Source organism: Lissotriton vulgaris, unplaced genomic scaffold (genome assembly GCF_964263255.1).
Source record: "Lissotriton vulgaris unplaced genomic scaffold, aLisVul1.2 SCAFFOLD_2425, whole genome shotgun sequence".
In the NCBI taxonomy this organism is placed as follows: Eukaryota; Metazoa; Chordata; class Amphibia; order Caudata; family Salamandridae; genus Lissotriton; species Lissotriton vulgaris.
Window position 1 is genome coordinate 127,061 of NW_028241573.1, and position 22,329 is coordinate 149,389.

The window sequence follows — 22,329 nt, forward strand, 5'->3', positions numbered from 1 at the left end:
TGCTCACCAGGGCCATCGGAGGGGGTTAATCAATGTGGAGACAGAGTAGTCTTCTCCGTGATTAACACGAAAGTCTGCCTGCATCTAACTGTGGCGCGCGGACCACATTCTTGGAGGTGGGGATACTCCATTGCCGTTGCGACGTAGTATCCTTACTGCCAAGAATTAAATCCATCGCTAAGGGCCAGATGTATATTATGGTGGATGGGATATTCACTATTGGCCTGGCGGCGGACTTCACATCAACCAGGCCGTGAATACTGCGCCCACCAGCTTCATAAATGACTGAATTTGCATTGGTGAGCCCTTCTTTGATCCGCCTAGTTGAAGCCAGAATTTGGTATTTATTCATGCTTTTGAGGCATTAATCAGAGGTTATATGATGCACATTAAATTTTGTTATCTTCTTCTTTGCTTTTGCATTTGTAATTTTGGTAACACATTTGCCTTCTGCACTTGGCCTTAGCCAGGATGTCTGGTGCTCTTTTGGTTCATTGTTTTCATAAATCTATAGCATCAATCACCAGTTTGGGAGATTGTCTCAGGATATTCAGCAGACTTCTTCTCATCAATAACTTGGGCTGTACTTGCTTTCACATTACCATATGCTTGAGAATTGTTTTTTGCCTGGGATAGACTGCTGTTGAATCTCCCTGGCTTGCTGGAGTAGCTGTAAGCACCTGATCTTGCCAAGTCAGCCAAGCTCCTCTGAGCATGCCTTCCAAGAGTGTCTCAATGCATTGCATCTGCTTCTCTATAAATTTGCAGTCTGCCATTTCTGGTGTCCTCCTCCTGGATGCCCTGCCTTATCTCCTTTGGTCATTGAACTATAAGCCTAACCCATCAAGGAAAAAAGACCAACATCTTGGGAGTCCTATCACGTTAGGGACACTGCGCCTGCTCGTCAGCTCGAGCCTCCAGCACCATCTCTGCTCCATCAGGGAATCTCGAGTGCTTCATCCTGTAGTGTAGTTCCTAGTTCCTGCGCATTGGAATAACATAAACAGTAGTATCGACGTGGAACTGCTTATATTCCAGGCCTCCACTGACTATGCTAAACTTAATTGGGTTGTGTTACCAACTAGCTCAGAGGTCACTGGAAACTTTCTTCTCTGCATAGGAAGTGATCAGCTTCCTTGGCACAGACAAGAAGGGATTCAGCTTTCCAACAACCGTGCAACATGACAACTTTGCTCCTCAGATCAAGAGTCGATCTCTAGGGTCGTGTGAAACAATAGACATAGATTTCACTCAGTCAGTCTAGTGCAGTTTACTTTCACAGTATGTAGAGAATAGAGAGACGGGCATGTATCAATAAAGGGTTAACATTTATTGAACAGTCTTTCTTCTCGTACAAGAGAAATGTATTGCCACAATTGCAATAATTGTTATTATAAAAAGTACGTACAGTAAGATAAGAATAGCGAAATAGAACTGTAAAAGCATTGATATGGTTTCTTAGCCATACAATGGTTTAAAAGTAATAAAACATATATACAGTCATATATACATTAGGCTAACATACTCAACTGGTGCTTCTAACTAAGCCTACCCCAGTGTGCCTGACCTAAGCCTAACACGTGAGAAGGGGAGTAAGTAAGTAGCTTAAGTTAAGTTGGTTTTGCCAAGGTTTGTTTCAAGAATTCTCGTCTAAGGGTTTAGTCAACACCATACCTCTGAATAGAATGATGGAGGATTGGTATCTCCTTCAGGGGTCTCTCTCGATATCCCAGTCACCTGCGAGGGTAAACTGGAAGCGCCGGGACTGGATTTCTCTGCACGAGAAAGGCAGCGGCTTCTCTCAGCGCGTCGAGGAAGGAGGGGTGACAGCGTCCGCGGGCAGCTGGGCTGGATGTCTTCGCAGAGGACGGCTGCTCGGCTCCTCAAGCGTACTGCACCATAGGTCGCGCTGTAGCGGCGATAATGGTAATCAGTAGCTTCACCACCACAGGATAGCAGGCTGCAGCGACAGAGTGCTAGTTTTTACCAACACGGGGTCATGCAGGCAGCTGGCATCAGCAACATGTTCGCTCATTGCTTAAGGCAACGTTGGTAATATTTATACCTGACAGGTGCCGGGTTTGACGCAAGTTTGCTGGACATAAGACGTCAATTAAAGATGTCACTAGGAAGTGATAGTTATCAGTTGCTCATTAGAGTTCCATTACTAATCAAAACATAGCAAGCGGGGATTTCCAGGTTTGCTAAGTTTTTATCTTGTTGAAGAACTCGGAGTGTTATCTAGGAATATCAGATAGTGACTGCTGCTCTGTCATTGCACTAATTGGTCGCAAAGGAAGTAGCAGAGAGTCATGCTGGAATGTGGCTCTGTGGCTCTGCTCGTGTGAGGCCAGAGATGACTTTACAGAAAATCGCACTTGAACGGTTATGCCAATATAGGGAACAAATGGATTTATAGCCGAATAGGGGCATAAGGTCACAGTATCGATCAGGAACCTAGATAAGCACATGACACCCACTCCACGAATTCATGTCCATCAAAATTACTAAAACTAAGCAATTAGATGCATGTGTAACATTGTGTAACATAGCCCACCCCAAAATACATAAATGCATTTGAAATAGGCGTACTTGTAATACATGGAATTTAGGTACTGTACGTAGTTTTAAAAGCATAGTAATCATTCAAAAATTATTGCATATGAAATCAATGAACGATTATGCATAAAGAATTACACATGAAGTATCTCTGACAGAAGAAATGCGAGATAAAACATCACATAAAAATGCATTGTAATAATATGTGTGCTAGAGGCTGGTGTTATGTTGTTATGTCTCTAGATGTGTTTAGAAATAGAAGTGTGAAGCTTCTGTTCTCTAAGAATAGTTTTTACGTTAAGCAAAGAATTGTTCGTGCCAAAAGGAAAGGGTCAATATTAAAAAATTGTCCAATTCAAAGAAAAATCAGTTTACCAAAGCTCCTGGCAGTTTTATGTTGATCAAAACTGAAGGCCGAATTCAGAGTTCATGGGAACGCTGTGTGTCGGAAAGCTTCTCAAAAGTTATTGTTTCTCTGTGGGTGAGAACATCGTATCAGACAGGCTCGCAAAGAATTGGTCTACAAAATCAGGTGATAGTTCAACCAAATTAGATAGCGCTGTAACTTGGCAGGTGTGAGAATGATTGCTGTCATCGAAGACAGGACCAGCTCTGCTCACAGAACGTTGTACCTGGATGATGTTGCTTTTGTCACTCGCTCCACTGTTACCACTTGGCTGTAGTACAGGAGTCTCCACGAATGCCGTCATCAGGATTGGTAGCCGCTGGGGACAACACAATGCGTGAGCCGTTATTGGACTTAGCAAAGTATCGACGTCCGTTGGTACTGCTGATGGAAGTGAAAGACAGATGTCCAACACGCATTCATCGCCGCAAAGCATACACCGTAGCACAGGTAAAATGCAATTTTGCCATATTGGTCTGAATGAAAGGAACCAGGTCATGTTTAGATCTCTCAGCCTGGCCAATCCGAGGACGTTAGTTATCCTGTCCCTGTAGCGCATTGCTAGGATTGTCTCTTCCATCCCCATGGGAGCTATGTCTGAGCCGAGGTTTGCCATAACGTAGCAGAAGGGTCAAAAATAGAATCCCTGCGATGAGTCCAAAAAATAGTGGAATACCACCAAAGATGGAGTGCACAAAATTAGGAAAGATTCCCAAAATTGCCTGGAAGGGTGTTAGCAGTCCCGTAAAGACTGTCTTAAATATGCCTGGGATGCTTGTAGCACTAGACATGTTAAGGAGTTGGTCGAGCATTTGTACGAAATGCACGGGGCAATTTGTTGATAAAAGGTCATGGACTTCAGTAGCCGTCCTTGCGACTAGAAGATCATACGTCTCTTTAGATGACGTTATAGGCACTGTTGTCTGTAAAAGCACAGATTTCATTTTGCTTAATGTATCAATTCGTATAGAATAGAGATTCAGACGAGGCCAGAGGGGAGTCACTATGTCTGGAGGCCCGCTCGGGAACAATGCTTGCATGCAACATTTGACCATGGACGTTACTTGCACTAGATAACTTTTTCCGGGCGCGAGGCCACAGCACCTGTGATCCGTTCTTAGAATGTAACTCCCGTTTGCGAGTTGCATAAAGAAGGGCTCTATCTGAGTTGCAGGTGTGACTAGCTGGTGGCATGAAAGGTTGTTTGAATTGCCATCACATGCTCCGTGTAAATTAATACCCTGACACAAAAGTATACCGCTTAGTGAGTGTTTACAGTTTTCACCACTAAGAAATACATTTTTGTCGCTGTCACTATAGCAAGAATGAGTGTATGGTAATTTCCATTCGGATTTAACATATCCCTTACCCAATTGTTCATACTGGCCAGCAGGTATGTATTCAAGGCACTTTTTAAAGCGGAAAGTTGTTATCGGAATTGTGATAATTCCGTGTATTATCCATTCAATGACTGGACTCTCTGACATTGTCAATGGTAATCTCTCGAGTTTCTCGATGCTCAAGATTGTATAGTCTGCTCCTTTCTGTGCCAAACTGATCTGTTTATCAGTAAGGTTAAAAATGGAAAATAATGACGTTGTGTTTATCAGACGCCAAGGCACATAGCCTGAACGAAGATTTTGCAGCGTCCAGCCTAGTTCTATAATAGAGCGTAATTGAGACTGGCCATGTTGTAACATTAGCAAATCCCTGTCTATCACATCAAAGGCAGAGGATACAATATTGTCCAAAGAATATATTCTGGAAGACAGAGTCATTAACCCATTGTCTACCACAGAAAGTGATTTTTCCAAATTAATACGATCAATTTCTCGTATTTTTTCAGCAGTTTCAATTTGCTTTACTTTCCAAGCCTCGTTGTAAGCAGCATAGATGCTGGTCGCTATGAAACGCTTTTGACGCTGTTTGCGTGGACCAAGAATGAAGTCGCGCAAATCAGCACCATCTTTTAATAAAGACAAGTGTTGCTTAATTTCAGCCAGTGTGGATGTAGTTAGCCATTCAAGGCAGAGTTTCCCTACACTGTATGTGGTTATAATTCCTGGATGTTGTCTCTGGGAATATCTAGGGTCTAATCTGGTCATTTTTAAACCCTGTGTTTTATTCAGGAATCTATCTTGACAGCTATTTGTGTCTGTAGGCCAGATTAACCACTTTTTCCAATCAGGATGTGTTCTGTTGAAATGTAAAATTTGTGACACGTCTAACTCAATATCAGCTGTTGCATTTTCAGGTATTGGCTTTGGTATAGACGGTGCTTTCAGGTCTTTGTTCTTAGCTAGGCCAAGACAAGATGTTTGGTGTACAGTGTCATTTAAAAATAACATTTGTTCTGGTATCATGCAGGTTCTAAACAGTGCTTCTATGCCTTGCACCTGCCAATCTTTTGTACCCCAAATTGATTTCGTTTCAATATTATTTTTCCAATAATCAAAACCAAATGTCATCATTTTGTCATAAAATGCTTCTGAATATATCAATTTTGAATTTGTCAGCATTGTTTTCATTCCTGTTTTGTCTAACAGTTTATAATAAAACGTTTCTGCATCACTGGTGTTAAACCCTGAGAAGTATTTGAATTTCTCAAAAAATGCTTTAGAACTGCTTTTAGGTGGTGTAGAACAATGTTCCCATTGATTATACATAAAAACATTTCTAGGCTGTGCAGATTTATGCAAGTAATGATCCCCATAGTGGGTGTAACAGAATAACTGCTCATAACTAGATGAACCTTGTAAATAATCATGATCTGTGAATCTAGCTGACATTACTAAATCAGACATCATGTCATTAATACTGTTAAAGTCCCAATCATCAGAGAATGTACTAGGAGTCACAAAGTCACTTAAGGAAACCTTTAGTTGATGAGGATACTTCAGGATTTCGACCGGACCATAGATCTCATAGTCTGTTTTCTCCCACACTACCCCACCAGGTATTGGAATTGCTGTGACATTTACTGTTGACAGTTCTCTTTTCTTCACGTGGGATGATCTGTGTGGTTTCAGGACTAGGTTGATGTTCTGACTTGCTGTGTCCATTGTAATATATTTTCCTTAAATGAATTTTCCCAAACACAGTACCATGATGAGCCAAAGCAGGAGGAAAAATACACCTACACCAAACCAGAACTCTAGCCAAGGGGAAATAAGGTAGATTTCCTTCAGTTGATGAAAGAGTTCCGTTGCTTTTTCTTTAAAAGACTTTTTTGTTTCTGGCATCACTTCGGGATCGTTTTCATCTTCAGAGAAGTTGTCGAAGTTGATGAAATAACCAGAGGCAGTTCTGTCAATTGATGGGATTGTTCTTTCAATCTGTCTTTCGGTAGCACTTTCTGATGCCACATTAGTGTAGACTGGTGTTGTTTCTTGACGAACTGTTTCAATCTGTGTTTCAAGAGGCACGAGTTCCATGGCATTATTGCATAGTCCTTCATTGTGCACTGCAGGCTGATCGAATGTGATTAGTCTTTCAGTTTGAACCTCTTGGATTGTTGCAAGTTTGGGTATTCTGTTGTTTCTTGGGAGTCCACTGGGCCTACTGTTGATTATAGGCCACATGCTTGTGGTTTTACCAGATCGATAGACACGACTCTGTTCTCCTTTTTACCAGCAAGGGGCGGTAGCACAACTGATCTTGTTCCGGTGACTGCTAAGACAGGTACTGCTTTTCTGTAAGAAGGCCCAAATTCCTTCTTAACCGCGATCTTTTCTCTGACTAGATCCCCAATCTTTGGAATCCAGACAGGCCTTGCTGGGGCTGTTGCGGGTGGTGCCTCGTCAGTGGTATTTGGCTGTTGCTTTAACTTTATGTTGCTTAATGATTTTCTTGTTTCATTCAGTTCCTGTAAAACAGCCAAACGGTCTTTTACTTCAAACTGCTTTGTTTCTGCTTGTACCACTGACATCTGACTATCGAGGTCCTGAACGTTCATTCTTATTCCGAACAATAGTTCGTATGGGCTGAAACCTTTTAGAGAATTTCTTGGCATGTTGTTAAGACTAGTCTGGACACTTATTAAATGTTTGACCCACCCAGCGCCTGAACCTAATACCTTCGCTGTTATAGATTGCTTTATGTCACGGTTTTTTCTTTCTACCACACTATTCCCTTCCGGGGTATGACGGACAAGAATACCGCAACCCAATTCCCATGCTGGCCATGGCCTTCTTATAGGCTCGAGAGCTGAAAGCAGGACCCTGGTCAGAATGGAACGTGGTAATTGCGTATGTGCCGATATAGACTCGCAAATCTTTTATAACCGTTCTAGCGTCAGCCGAGCGCTGGGGACCTCATTTTTTAAATGCTTTTCGTCTTAAACGTTGTACACTGGGACGCGCTTCTCTTCTTTGATTGCGCAGATAGACCGCCTTATGCTGTCTAGAAGGGATCCTGAAACTACCCTGGCCTGTTCATTACTGCGATCTCTATTGCAGTCTTCACAATTTTGAGCAAAACATTGAATATCTATACTCATTCCTGGCCACCAGTACTCTGATTGCAATTCTTTCAGAGAGGCTTTGATTGTTTGGTGTCTCAGACCCAACCCCATGTGTGCTTCCAGTAGGAGGAAGCCCCTCCTGCTCCTGTTTGGAATTACTCTATCCCCCACTCCAGGGATTCGAGCAAAAGGAACGGAGTTTGCATCGATTATGTATGCATAATTGAGTGGATAGTTTACGGGTAGTGCTGCACAGTCGCCTTTTACGGTCGTTTTTACTGCTAGCATGGTTTCCCCGTCTATATACTTATCTGTACGCTTTTTTGTGGCTACGGAAGCCGGTTTAGTTGCTTCCGCGGTGGCTGTATTAGCCAATGAATTCCCTGCAACGTGAACGCCATCACGTTGAAGACTCTGTGCGTGAATCACGTGAGTCTTTTGTAGTTCTTTGTGTAAAAGAGCTACCTCGTTCCAGAGCAATTTATGCTTTATTGTGGCACCTGTGTCATCTTTGTAGTCGTTTTCGATCCAACTCTGCAGTTTATTGTTGTAAGAATTGACGCAAAAATGAGAATCGCACACGATAAGTGTGGGGAATTCGCGTTCTGCATTTTCGAGCGCCATCTTTAAAGATCTGATTTCAGTTCTTTGAACCGAACAGTACTTTACTGATTCAGTTTTTGTTACTTTCGGTCTGAATTTACCGGACAGCCAACGACCTTTAATGATCGCACATGCTGCATTGTAGGATTTACTCTCTACATTAAAATGCTGTACAAAGCTATCTGTATAGATTATACAGGCGTATTGTGGGAGAGGCAGAATTTCGATTGGCAGAGGATATTCTTCTTCATACTCTAAATCATTCAGTTCTTCGTATTGCGGGGCGAAATAGTATTTCACATCTTCCGCTCCTAGAGAATCTATGCACTGTATCCATTTCGGATCCAGTGACACTGTAGGCAGGTTTACTGGGCTGAATAGCGCTTCGAAGGCGGATTCCGCTGTAAGGATATTAATCCGTTTGCCGTGTGCTAGTTCTCTTTCATTTGCTAATGCGATTTGCACTGCGTTCACAGTTCTTTCTGTGCGACTGAATGTTTTTTCTGCTTGTGTGTACAAGTGAGACTTAATTGAAATTGGTACCTTTTCTCCCTCATTAGAGGTTAGGTACGTGAATCCGCATCTTCCTGGGATGACTCGGATTACAAGATCGATCGTGTTGTCACGTGTATCTAATTTTGTTTTTGCTAACATATCTGTTTGCAGTGATCTCAAAATTTCTGTGTGTTTTTGAGTCCAATTGATTTGTTTTAAATTAGGTTTAATTAGTTCGTAGAGAGGTTTAACCCTCTCTGCGTAATTTAGGATGTAAGTTCTTCCGAAATTCAGAAAACCTAGTATGGATTGTAAATTCTTCAGCGTTTTTGGAGCTTGGAGTACAGCGCACTTCTCTAAGAAGTTGTCCGCTAGGCTTTTTCCTTCACTTGATAATTCGTACCCTAAAAACAGTACTGTCAGATGGGCAATTCGGGACTTTTTAAAGTTGAATTTGTAACCCTCTGCTGCGAACCCAAGTATAATGGTGTTCACTCTTTTCAAGTGAGTATCCAAGTCGTCGTCTGTGAGATAAATATCATCTACGTAAGATAATGCTTCATCATCATAGATTTGTAGTAACTCTGTTACCCTAGCTGAGAATAGTCCTGGGCTGTTCTTGAACCCCTGTGGGAGTCGACAGAATTTTTTCTGTGACCCAAATGCGGAGAAAGCGGTCAAGTATCTGCTTTCTGGTGCAATGTTTTGACAAAAGAAACCATTAGAAATGTCTAATGTCGTTTTGTATTTTTTCCTAACTATGTTATTCATTAGGGCTGCACTATGCGAGTTTTGTACTGCAAAAGTTTTGCAACATGTATTAAGGTGTCTGTAGTCCAAAACTAGACGATATGAATTGTCTGGCTTGGAGACAGGAAACAAAGGATTGTTCATTTGAGAGGTGCATGTTTCAATCACCCCCTGGTACTCAAGTTGATCTAAGATCTCCCTGACCTGTTTTTTAGATTCTTGCTTTATGGGATACTGCCGTTGGGCAGTTGGTTCACTTTTTAGTTGGATTTTGTGAGGAGGTGAATCCTCATCCCATCCTACATGATTTTTATACAATGCAGGTGCCTGGGCTACAGCCCATTTCCTTGCATATGTGTATTTTTTGTGAATCGGTATGTGATTCGAGAAGGCAGGCATAATCACTTCTTCGCCACGAGGGCACTCCCTGACAAACTCTGGAGGCCAATCTTTTTCAGCTAACAGAATATCATAGCCTTTTGAGAGCTTATCCCAAAATAGACCCTTAATTTTCCTAGTCTTATCACCCTCTATACGCAATGTTATTTCGTATATTTTATGGGGCTCGCTAAGTCTGGTGTCGGCAGTTTCAACCTGAATGTATTCATTCGTGTCCACTGTCTCCAGATGACTCATCAAGATCTTGCGCGCTATACTGATCTCTGCTGCACTGTCCAACATTGTCAATGCCCACTCCCCGTTTTTCAACTGTGTCCTCAGTATTCTCGGCATGGTTGATTACTCTAATACTGGCTACCTTCTTTTTCTGAAATTGAGATTTCTTATTTTGAGCAGGTTCCTTGTCTTTGGACTTGGTGTGCTCTCCAGGGTCTGACCGTCCTCTTCTTTCCGAATTCTGTGGAAGAGATCGAGAGGGACGTGTATCAATACTTTGATATCTATCAGGTCTTTTTATATTATCCCTATTTCTAAGGTTATATCTTTTCTCAGAGGGCTCCCGTTGGGGAGACTGGCGTTCTCGAGTCGGAGTTCTTTCCCTCCGTCGAGGAGACCTTCCTCTGGACTGGAAAACTTTTTCCTTGGGAGTGGATTGTTTATTTCCATCCCAGCTCTTTTTAGGAGTGTTTAAATTATTTTTAATAAATAATTTTTCAGGATTTTCGAGAAGTTGGGGCTTAACTGGTTTCCCACCCAAGCTGTCTCTACCTAATTCTTCATAGCATTTTTCTATGATTTTTGCAAGCTCAACAGGATCTTTTATATCTGTTTCCCTCAACTTCTGGCGAATCGCCACAGATGCTGCTTCTCCCTTTACATTGGCTAATAATATAGCCGTGACCTGCTTGAAGTCTTTCAGTAATTTCATACCTAGATTTAAAGCGGGTTCTGGACCGAATTCATTTTGAATCTGTTTTAGCACGTCTGGTATTACCGCCATAGACGGAACACCGTGTGTTTTTGTGTAAATGGAAGCAAAGACTGTACCCCAAGTGTCGCAGTCCTCCACGTGTGGTGCGATTCCCATAGGAAGGCAGATGGTCAAGATTCTGTGTTTTTCAATAGGGGTAGTATCAGGAAATACTGCCTCTATTTGAGTGATTTTCTGGGCTAACCAGAAAGGAATTTGTTCCCGTTTTACGGGTGTTTTACCAAGACATGACTGTATGTTCTGTGGTGTAATTTTATTTGTATTCCCCTGATGAGGGGTCAGCTGTGGTGTATTAACAGCTGGCTGGACTGTTGCAGTCCGTATTACATATTGGACTAATTGCCTATGTATTTTTATTAATGTGTTTAGCTGTGCTAACAGCTCTTCTCTAGACATTTTTGCAATGTCAGGATGTGGTGTGTAGCTGGCTAGAACCGGCCACGTGGCTCCTGGTCTACCTAGTGGACCGAGCCTAGTTATGTGATCATTGTGTTTTAGGGCGCCATTAAACCAGAGCAGGTGCTCTTGAAATTTAAGTGGGATTTCAACCTCCTTGAAAGGAGCGTACTCTCCCGGAGGTTCCTCTATTTTGTAATAGTGAAACTCTTGTGTTATAGCGTTTACCGCTGGAAAGTTTATCCATGAATAGAATACCTCTGTCTGCCGATACTCGTGAGCCTCTATCACGAAAATTACTGTACCACCCTGAGGTGTCAGTCCGTGTTCTATAAGTTTTAAAGTTATAGATCTTCTTAACTGGACCGGGATGATAATAGCACCCGGGTCTGTGTATTCGGGACCTTGCTGAGTCGCATCTACTGCGGCCCCAGTGGTGCCGTTGTTTTCTACTGACATTGTATAAATGCAGTTTTTGCAGAGTAGGTCTCCAAGGAGACAAAGATTAGATGCACAATATTTTGGAACACTGTATCCTTCAACGTTGAATAAACCAGAGCTTTACATAGGAATCTCTTCCTACTAAGGTCGGGCGGATTTTAACCTTTCACCCACTCCAGACGTCTATTGGAGTATTTACGGGAGAAAGGGGTGTGAAATATGCACGACTGAGTTACTCTACAAGTCTTACGTTAGTTTATCGCCTTACCAAACGTTAGGGCGCCATGTAGTGTAGTTCCTAGTTTCCCACTAGGCCCTGCGCATTGGAATAACATAAACAGTAGTATCGACGTGGAACTGCTTATATTCCAGGCCTCCACTGACTATGCTAAACTTAATTGGGTTGTGTTACCAACTAGCTCAGAGGTCACTGGAAACTTTCTTCTCTGCATAGGAAGTGATCAGCTTCCTTGGCACAGACAAGAAGGGATTCAGCTTTCCAACAACCGTGCAACATGACAACTTTGCTCCTCAGATCAAGAGTCGATCTCTAGGGTCGTGTGAAACAATAGACATAGATTTCACTCAGTCAGTCCAGTGCAGTTTACTTTCACAGTATGTAGAGAATAGAGAGACGGGCGTGTATCAATAAAGGGTTAACATTTATTGAACAGTCTTTCTTCTCGTACAAGAGAAATGTATTGCCACAATTGCAATAATTGTTATTATAAAAAGTACGTACAGTAAGATAAGAATAGCGAAATAGAACTGTAAAAGCATTGATATGGTTTCTTAGCCATACAATGGTTTAAAAGTAATAAAACATATATACAGTCATATATACATTAGGCTAACATACTCAACTGGTGCTTCTAACTAAGCCTACCCCAGTGTGCCTGACCTAAGCCTAACACGTGAGAAGGGGAGTAAGTAAGTAGCTTAAGTTAAGTTGGTTTTGCCAAGGTTTGTTTCAAGAATTCTCGTCTAAGGGTTTAGTCAACACCATACCTCTGAATAGAATGATGGAGGATTGGTATCTCCTTCAGGGGTCTCTCTCGATATCCCAGTCACCTGCGAGGGTAAACTGGAAGCGCCGGGACTGGATTTCTCTGCACGAGAAAGGCAGCGGCTTCTCTCAGCGCGTCGAGGAAGGAGGGGTGACAGCGTCCGCGGGCAGCTGGGCTGGATGTCTTCGCAGAGGACGGCTGCTCGGCTCCTCAAGCGTACTGCACCATAGGTCGCGCTGTAGCGGCGATAATGGTAATCAGTAGCTTCACCACCACAGGATAGCAGGCTGCAGCGACAGAGTGCTAGTTTTTACCAACACGGGGTCATGCAGGCAGCTGGCATCAGCAACATGTTCGCTCATTGCTTAAGGCAACGTTGGTAATATTTATACCTGACAGGTGCCGGGTTTGACGCAAGTTTGCTGGACATAAGACGTCAATTAAAGATGTCACTAGGAAGTGATAGTTATCAGTTGCTCATTAGAGTTCCATTACTAATCAAAACATAGCAAGCGGGGATTTCCAGGTTTGCTAAGTTTTTATCTTGTTGAAGAACTCGGAGTGTTATCTAGGAATATCAGATAGTGACTGCTGCTCTGTCATTGCACTAATTGGTCGCAAAGGAAGTAGCAGAGAGTCATGCTGGAATGTGGCTCTGTGGCTCTGCTCGTGTGAGGCCAGAGATGACTTTACAGAAAATCGCACTTGAACGGTTATGCCAATATAGGGAACAAATGGATTTATAGCCGAATAGGGGCATAAGGTCACAGTATCGATCAGGAACCTAGATAAGCACATGACAATCCGGGAGTAAGTTGACTAAAAGCCTTCCCATCTAACCTGGGTCTAGGCTCCAAAAAGCAGCGCCGCTTTGATAAATTGAAACCATAAGTGCAATAATCAGTATGTTGGGATGACTCAATATGAACTTAGGCCCAGGATTCATGCTGCACGAAGGCTCAATGCATTATCATTTATAAGGAATATATAAATGTGGCACAGGGTACCGAAGGGTGTTCTTTACCCCTCGGAGATCTCAGAGCGCTGCCTGTGGAATTTAACATGCTAGCTGCTATATTGCCACATCCCCCCGATCGCCATATGGTAAAAAAAAATCACATTCAATGGTGAAGCTGTTTTTTTTTTAATAATTATATATGGAAAGTAACTTCTAACAAGTAAGACATTGTCTGCCTGAACCTCCACTAGACTAATTAGCATTAGCTTGCCAGCAGCTGCCCCTTGTCAGTGCTTCCCCTTAGTGAGGTTTGAAAACTGTTCCCAGTGAAGGAAGACCTATGTGTGAGGTATGTGGGTCATCTCAGCTAAGTAAAGGTAGTTGGGTACGGTTCAGGAACTTCAATAACGTAAAAGGGACCAGGGTGAGGTCTGCCCATTCATAGGTAAGTGTAAAGGGATCTATGGAAACGAGAAACCTTTGTTCCATGGGTTAACTGTAGTCAGCTTGTCACCAGCCCAGTGGGAAGGAGAGCTGGTCCTAGAACCAGGTCTGTGTGGTTAAGGAGGATGGGATGGCACATTTTCCTACAAGCACTCCTGGCTGGGACACCAGTCACCTTAATGCCATGTTGCCATGTTGGATTAAACCCAGAATAATGCATTGTGAAATAGTTTGCAGTAAGGCAACCAGGATGCACTTCAAAAATGGGAATGCTTGACTTTAGTAACTTTTTTCATTGGTTAGGGAGTATCCAAGCTAATGAATCCTAAAAAAGTGACACCTCGCCCCCTACCTCATTAGAACACAGCTGACACAGCAGAAGAAGACTAGATCTGGGGCTGGACCTGGTCCCACTTATTCCCAGGTCTGAGAATTGGATTCCAAGGGTCAGTTGGCTGTCCTTTGTGGCTACATGAAAACAGTAAGCTGCATCAGACGTTTTCCAGCAGTGAACATTTGGCCAGTTGCATCTGGACCTGGACTGGACCTTGTTGGTACTGGAGTGAGACCTGCCCTGAGGTCTGGGGAGCCTTAGAAGTGACCAAGAGAAGCTGCTCCAGAAAGTCTGAAAAGTTATAACTTAGAAACATTTTGGACTTCCAAGACCTCTAGCGGGACCCTGTGGCAAAAATGTCCGATTTTGAGAAGACTTAGATACAGCTTCAGGCTTGCCCCGCTGTAGGAGTATGAACTCCAAAAAATAAATGAAGCCCAAAGGTAGAAATCTTGAATAGCATCCACCCAGTGAGAATACTTTGGCAGCCATAAAATTTGAATTTTCCTGCTTCTGGCTTTTCTCACAGCTTCAGCGGGGCCTCGTCCAACAACTAGCTGACTTCAAGATGACTTCACCTGATACAACCTTCAGGCTCTCTCTACTAGAGAAATTCTACTTCTATTTCAGGGCAAGGTCAGAAAGTAAGAATTTTGACCAGGAGGACCTGCCTGGGACATCCAACCTCTGTTCACGGTCAGACTGAAGTTGCCCAAAGTCCCGCTCAACCATGAACAGTGACTTCCAAATAGCACTTTACTCTTTCTTGACACTTTTTGCCCTACAACTTTGAAAATCCATATCTTGAGTTCCCTTTATTGGATTTTTGTTGTTTAGATATCATTTTTCTTCAAAATGGTATTATATTTTTAGTAATTGGTTGTGGAATTTTAATTGTGTTTTGTTTTTACTTTTCACTTGTTTTGGTACTATGAATTACTCTATACAATTTTCTTCATTCTCCATCACTACCAGGGGTGAGTTCTGGTTAATAGAACTTTTCGTGTTGGACCTGACAATACTTTCGACTTATTACATAGAAATAAGTAATAAAACTAATAAACCATTTTCTTGCAGCAACTGCGTAACAGTTTATTATCTTAGAATTTAGCTACCTTTTCAATCCCTATCTGACTGTATCTCTGCTTTCGGTCCGGTCCCAGCAATTCACTGCCCTTCAACTAGGTACATGTGTTACCAATACCACTTACATACAGTCTTTTGTAAAAGGGATTGTATTCCTAAACATGAGAGCAAAGGTACAGACCAATCAGATGAGGCAATGCGGACACTACAGGAAATAAAAGTTTAAGTTGCTTATGATGAACTAGGATTCAAGGACAGAGTAGTTTCTGATATGTTCTCTGACTTTGAGGCAGATTTGTACTTTAAGTGCAGAGAGGTTCTGGTAGGCAACCTCCTCCAGCTTTCAAATTATACTTCATGCTAGAAACAGAGGTATGCCCACAAGGATATGATTATGGTTATGTTCAAAAAGCCTCCACAGTGGCAATGCAGAAGATTAAAGGTAACATTACTATATTAATACATCCTCCGTATTAAGTTATATGAGCATAGAACTATATAGGCATCCCTTACCAATATATCTTACTTTGCCTATGACTTAATGGGAAAGGAGCCTTTTATTTCTTTTGAGAGCAGGGACCGTTACATTTTTGTTATGTTTCCCTTTTGGCTACCAGCCCAATCTTGACCACACATCATGCCCCTGTGATGGGGTGAGCGTACAAACTGACTTGCATTTTTTGTTTTTTTGTAATTATTACCTAAGATATGTGAAGTGGTTTTTAACCCCATTTTTTAAAAAGCTGAGACCTGTTCGCTTGGACAAAGCCTATCAGATGTTGCTTTCTTTAGAAAATGAAGAACTTGTTTTCCGCACTTTCACTTTCTTGAAAATCGCCACCCGAGCCCGTAAGATGATGTCCAACCTCTGAATTTTTAACCCTGTATGAAATCCTTGCCAAATCAACCGATGAACTGTTAATGGTGTATCAACATGAAATGTCTAATCTATTTTGATATGGATTTTATTACTTTGCTGCATATTTGTTATTTTATTGTGCTTTTATGGATTCTTGGAATCCGAATAAAGTTATTTTGAAAAAAACCCAATACATTACATGCTAATATTTTTGTCTAATTTAAGCACATATTCGTGTCAATTGACCTATATCTCTTCTAGTACAGCGAGGTCAAGCAAGACCTACACATTAGATAATGTGGTAGAACAACTGATTTTTATGTAATGCCCTCAAGCAAACACTTTAATCTATCAATCCTGTGACGGTTATATAAATAAATATTGAAATGTGTTCACACATGTAGAGTGGAAATGCTTCCCACCATGGACAACATTACTGCTTCTTCCACAATACCTCTTAAGCTCAGAGCAGAATTAACAAAAAATGAAGGGAATTAGGACTGCCGTTGTTCAGAGCAGGATTTCTATATGTATAGATCATTTCTTGCACAATATCACACACCCAAAGCCTGCCTGATACCATTACTAAATGCTTTACATTATCTGCAGCTATTAAGAAACTACTAATTGAGAAAGCTGTGAGTCTTAGGCCTCCAGATGATCTAGTCACTGTGATATGAACCAAATATCTGATTTTTTGCATTTGACATTAACCTTAAAGAAGTAGCATGCACCTATTTTGGCAATCATTTAAATCATATAGGGGAATATGTAAGGAAATTGCCCTTCTTGATCACATTCATACTGTCAAACACAATACTTGAGAGATATCAGAATTGACATAAATCAAGGCCACAGAACATATAATTCCCACTTATTTTTGGCAGTTAATCAGACCCAATCCTGCCAACCCCAAAGCTTTTATTAGATAAGAATCCTTTTAAGCTAAATAAAAAAGAGGAACACCCTTCCTACCAGAGAATGCTAATCATAGGTCACAGTAATATTACATTTACTTGCAAACTCTTTTGAAAACATGCTACACCTATTTAATACCGTTCCATAATTGCCAACATGACCAATTGTCCAATGAATATCCAATGCCCACTGGCAATATGTTTGAATCATCACCTGGCTAATGGTGCCAATCAGCTACAAAAAAAACGAAAAGTGAGAAGTTGAAAGATTGAATTAATCTCAGAAACTGGTTCCTGTGGGTGACATTGTAGTCCATTGTTTCTTAGCAAATAGAAACATCTGCAAAACATTCAAGCTGGAGCCTGTGAAGGGAACAGTCTAGCTGCAATAGCCAGGTAACATCCACTCTGAATGGGATCTCAATCAACCACAGCATTGTTGGGCCTCCCCATTTAGGTGCAGCTTGAGCCTTTAGATTCAAGAAGCTATGAGTGTAGTTGTGTCAAGATATTATTGCTCTTTCTATGAACAAATGGTTCTCACACCCTCCATTAGCTGGCTCAATAATGTTTTAATGGGTTATTTGAACCAGTGTGCCAATAAGCCAGACCTATAAGCCAATAACGCAAACATTTTTTTTGCCCCACATACCCATTTATGAGACAGTAAATTGTGTAGCTCTAGATTGAATCATATGCACTTGCTGTAATTCAGTTATATGGTCTAATCTCATTTGAACTAGGCATATCTGCTCTCTTCTTTGGGCAAGTACATTTTCTATTTTCGCCTGTGTTTTCCTAAGTACTACCAGTACTACCCGAACTGTTGTGACCTTTTCTGAAAATTCCCTGTGGATTTATTTGGACGGTATATTGTGTTTTGTTATTTCTCATTAGTCATATTTCTCATGGACAAGTGTGAGTATAAACCAATTTTGAAGTTTTTCCACTTTTGAATCTTGCTGCTAACAATCCCTGCACTAATTTTGTTTTTCAGGTGGATTTATCAAAGGACCCAAAGATATCTCCTGGACACATGAGACAATGCTTCATGCACAAAAACTCAGAAAGGTCAGGCTGAAAGCTTTCTGCAGTAGACATGCCAAAGCTTTCAATTCCCAGAGCCACAAAAGTGGCGAGGGGCCTCTCTCCAGTATGGTGGTTAATGCAAAGCTTGAGCTGATGTACTGTAAAGCACCTGCAATCGAACTGGACGTTTGGGAGCAGCTCTTACAGGAACTGCAGACTACGGATAAAGCAACCCTATGGACACCAACTGTTTCCAACCAGAGTCTTCGTGAAGCTGTTCCACCAAGGGACAACAATTCTGTCCAATTATTGCAGATGGGAAATGTTCCAAATTACTACACAAAAATTCTCTTTGTGAGGGACCCTTTCGAAAGACTTGTCTCTGGTTACCTGCAGCAATTTGCAAACAAAAAGCCCTTTCAAGAGTTTATTTTTAGCTTTCTCACTCAAAGATTGCAAAAGTCCTCTAGTCCCTGGCAACCTATGGTGAGTTTATGTCATTCATGCCTTATCAAATATGACTATATAATAAATTATAAGTTCCTGGAAATTGAGGTGCGACATCTAATGCAAAGGCTTGGGTTACACAAGGGGAGTTGGATGATGAAATTGGAAAATAAATCCTTCCTAGGGAACCACACTTGGTTAACCAAGAAGCTTTTAAATGAGTTAACAGTTCAGCAAAAGAAGGAACTCTTTGATGCCTTTCAATGGGACTTTAAGGCCTTTCAGATTTCTAGCTTACTTTAAAATTTTCCGATACGGACACAACCGGTCGAGATTCCCCAAATTAAAACATGGGAGTTAAGAGATACTGCTTGAAGAATGCCAACATAATCTCATGCAAAAGCAAACTTCTGTTAAAATTTGATGAACATTGGTCACAAAAACACTTTAGAAAAGTGCATCAGGATGTGCCATCCATTACAGAATGTGATGCAAAATGCATAATAATGAAATGTCTTCCTTAAGTTCAGTAAGTAAGAAATGCACCATTTTATTGCTCTGTGAATCTCTATTACAGATAGAGACAGATGTCACTATAACTGACATCTATAGTACCAATCATATCATCAACCAGCTGGTTCCACTAGCTACTCCGTTATTCACATACATAAACAAAATCAAAACAAACCCGGAAGAGCTAAGTATGAGCAATGGAAGTAATCTACAATGCAGAAAAGTAAACTCAACTGTATTTACTATCTTCACATCCCTTAGCTATCTTTCCAGGCAGTGACTTCCACAACACTATATATTTGTTTGAACTTTTTTTATTGAGCACACATTTATAGCATTACATTAATTAAGACCTTTTGATATTGGAGAAACAACTTTCACTAAAATAAATTAAAATAAAATGACATTTCCCGACCAATTAGGAATTGATTGATTAATTAGTAATTGTTTTTATTCGTTTTTCTCAATTTGTTTTAGTTATATCCTTGCTACATGTGCCACATAGTAATACAAAACCTAAAATCTCTAGTACAGTAGAGATAAGCCAATTAAAGTTATTGATTCATTCCTCCCCTCAACTATTATATGATTTGGTTTTGGTTTTGAACATTGTTCTTTTTTAAATTTGCCCCAGATAAGTCTGAACCAACTGTTGTGACTTTTAAGACATCCTTTCATCAAAGCAATAGTGATTTTAGACTCCATGTGCCCTTTTCCGTACACAAGGGTGGTAGGTACTGTGTCATAGATACATGGTTACTACTATACAAATTGCCAGATCATGTTTAAGGTTTCTTGTAATTCCCATCATTGTCAGTGATGCATTGAATTAGATCAAAAGGCTATAGCAGTAGAGATTTTGCTGAAGATGGCTAGCCAATATGGGTTCAGTATGGGACACGTTGCAAATATATGGAGTGGGTCAATTGCATATGCCTGGCATCGAAGTTCAAAGACCTCAGCCCTGAACTTGGATACTACTAGAATGATTGAACTACTGAATATTGGCCATAAAAATATTGTGGTATAAAAATATTGAGACAAAAATATAATTACCATAATATTGATTTTGTATTCACTCTATATACAACACATAAATATTGAAAACTATAACATCGAGGAATTCAATATTGTAGCTATCAAAATATCAATAAATAAAATATAGAAACATATAACATAGACACACCTACCTTCAAAATAAAAACATACAAAAATATTAAAGTATAAACTCTAGACAAACAGATTCTTGAAAAAAACATTAAAATAAAAACATCAAAAACTACATACTTGTCAAAAAACCTTTTTACCCCCGAAAAAACACATGGCTTAATTATCGATTTCAAAATAAGGAAAATGCCCCAAAAAATCATAAACTGACCAATCACATTCAAATCAGAAACTTTCAGCAATCAGGACAAAGTAATAATTAAGAAACAAAAGAAACAACAAAACTACCACTTTTGTGCCTGCATCCTACAAAGAAGACAGACGCCTAGCATGCTGTCCACATATATCCTGAAAATACTACAAGAAGTAAATAAAATTATTCAAAGACTTTAACAATTCAACTATTAAAAAATAACTTCTATAATTTTAATATAAATAAAATAAAACTAAAACTATAACCTTCAATTTTCTCAGATATGCAAAATAAAGAAGAAAAGAAATTCCAGAAAATTTAAGAAAAAAAAGTCTAAATGAATAAATCAATGTATCAGAAAAAAGAAAACAATAAAAAATTGTAAGTAATCATAACAAAAACTGTGTTATAAGTATGTAATATTAATTAACTTAATGAACACATAGAAAATGTAATTAACATTCATTTGATATTTTAAGTTAAATACAGAAATGTCCAATAAAGCCACTTTAACAGAGTCACAGAAAGGGAAATCCTTGCTTATGTATGTAGGCTTCAAGTACAGCAAAGAGTGGAACACCAAAGAACATAGAGGGTCATTAGCATAACGGGCGGATTGTCACCGCCGGGCAGGTGGTGGCCACCACCACCCTGGTGGTGGCGATCCACCCTCCAAATGGCTCTGGTCCACCCCCTGCCATATTAGTATGGCGAGGGGCACTGCAGCGGACGGAAAGACCGTCAGCTGCTTTTACACCGGTTGGATTGCCGGCCGGGTAGAAAAGGGACATACCATGGTGGCGGTACATGCGTATTATGACGGGCATGCGGAAAGGGCTACCCATGGCGGAGACTCCGCCATGGGAAGGCATGCGGAAATTCATTGTTACAGGCCCCCGGGCGTTGGGGAGGTGGAGGGCTGCACTAGGGGGGGTACCATTGGCATGCACAGGGTGGCAGGCATAGCGCAGTGCCTGTCACGTTGTGCATGCTAGCATGCTGACGCACTCTGTCACAGAGGGGCATGGGATGGGAAGTTAGGTGCTGGTCAACATACCTTGTAAGAGTTCATATGGAGTTGCCAGATGCCAGATGGTATAAACAAGCATGGCCCTATAGCAAGCAGAGGGTGGATTCACAGGGGCAGGTGGGGGGGGGGGGGGATGAGGCTGCTGGTACATGCTGGTACATGATTTCATAATAATGTGTTTTTTTATTTTTTTCAGCACAGGCCAATAATAATAATGTGTTTTTTTATTTTTTTCAGCACAGGCCAATTTTTAGAAATTAAACAACAAACACAGAAAAGGTGATGAGAGGAATGCTTGCAATAGGTCCAACCACTTTCAAACGCTCAGCATGGCATTCCAGCCCACCGTTCTTTTTCCCACCATGCCAACTCAGTTTGGACCCATCCCTATGCAAATCAGTCTTGACCCTCCTACAGTAGTCAGTCAGTCAGTCAAAAAACACTTTATTCGATTAAATTAAAATCACAAAAGTATGCTATACATTCATAGTTGATTATTGGAGTATATACATTTTTTTTATATATAACTTAAAAACAAGACACATTATATACAAATCCAAATTTCATATTTACAAATTTCATATTTACAAAAGTTATAGAAAAATTAAAATGTTTGTCCTCATACTGCACTGTCTGTGGTTTTCTACAGAATTTCATTTCATTTATAAGGTTTGTGATATGGAGTATGTTCGATGATCTATTTACAATAATATTTACAAACCTATAATACAATCATTTACAGTGCTACCCCGACTGGGCGTACAGTTTTTAACAAAGGCTAGGACAGTTAATCAGTAACTTCACTCTATTTCGACGAGACCTGATGGACATAGTGAGAAAATT

General features: G+C 40.7%; 1 protein-coding gene across 1 annotated transcript in view; it reads left to right on the forward strand.

Annotated features, from left to right (window-relative positions):
- Positions 1-19,514, forward strand: part of LOC147670611 (uncharacterized) — a 108,554-nt gene extending 89,040 nt beyond the window's left edge. The window contains exon 6 of the mRNA XM_086948132.1: positions 18,105-19,514. Coding sequence (XP_086804258.1) covers positions 18,105-18,886 — 782 coding nt within the window. The 3' untranslated portion in view covers positions 18,887-19,514. The remainder of the gene's footprint in view (positions 1-18,104) is intronic.
- Positions 19,515-22,329: the final 2,815 nt, after the last annotated feature.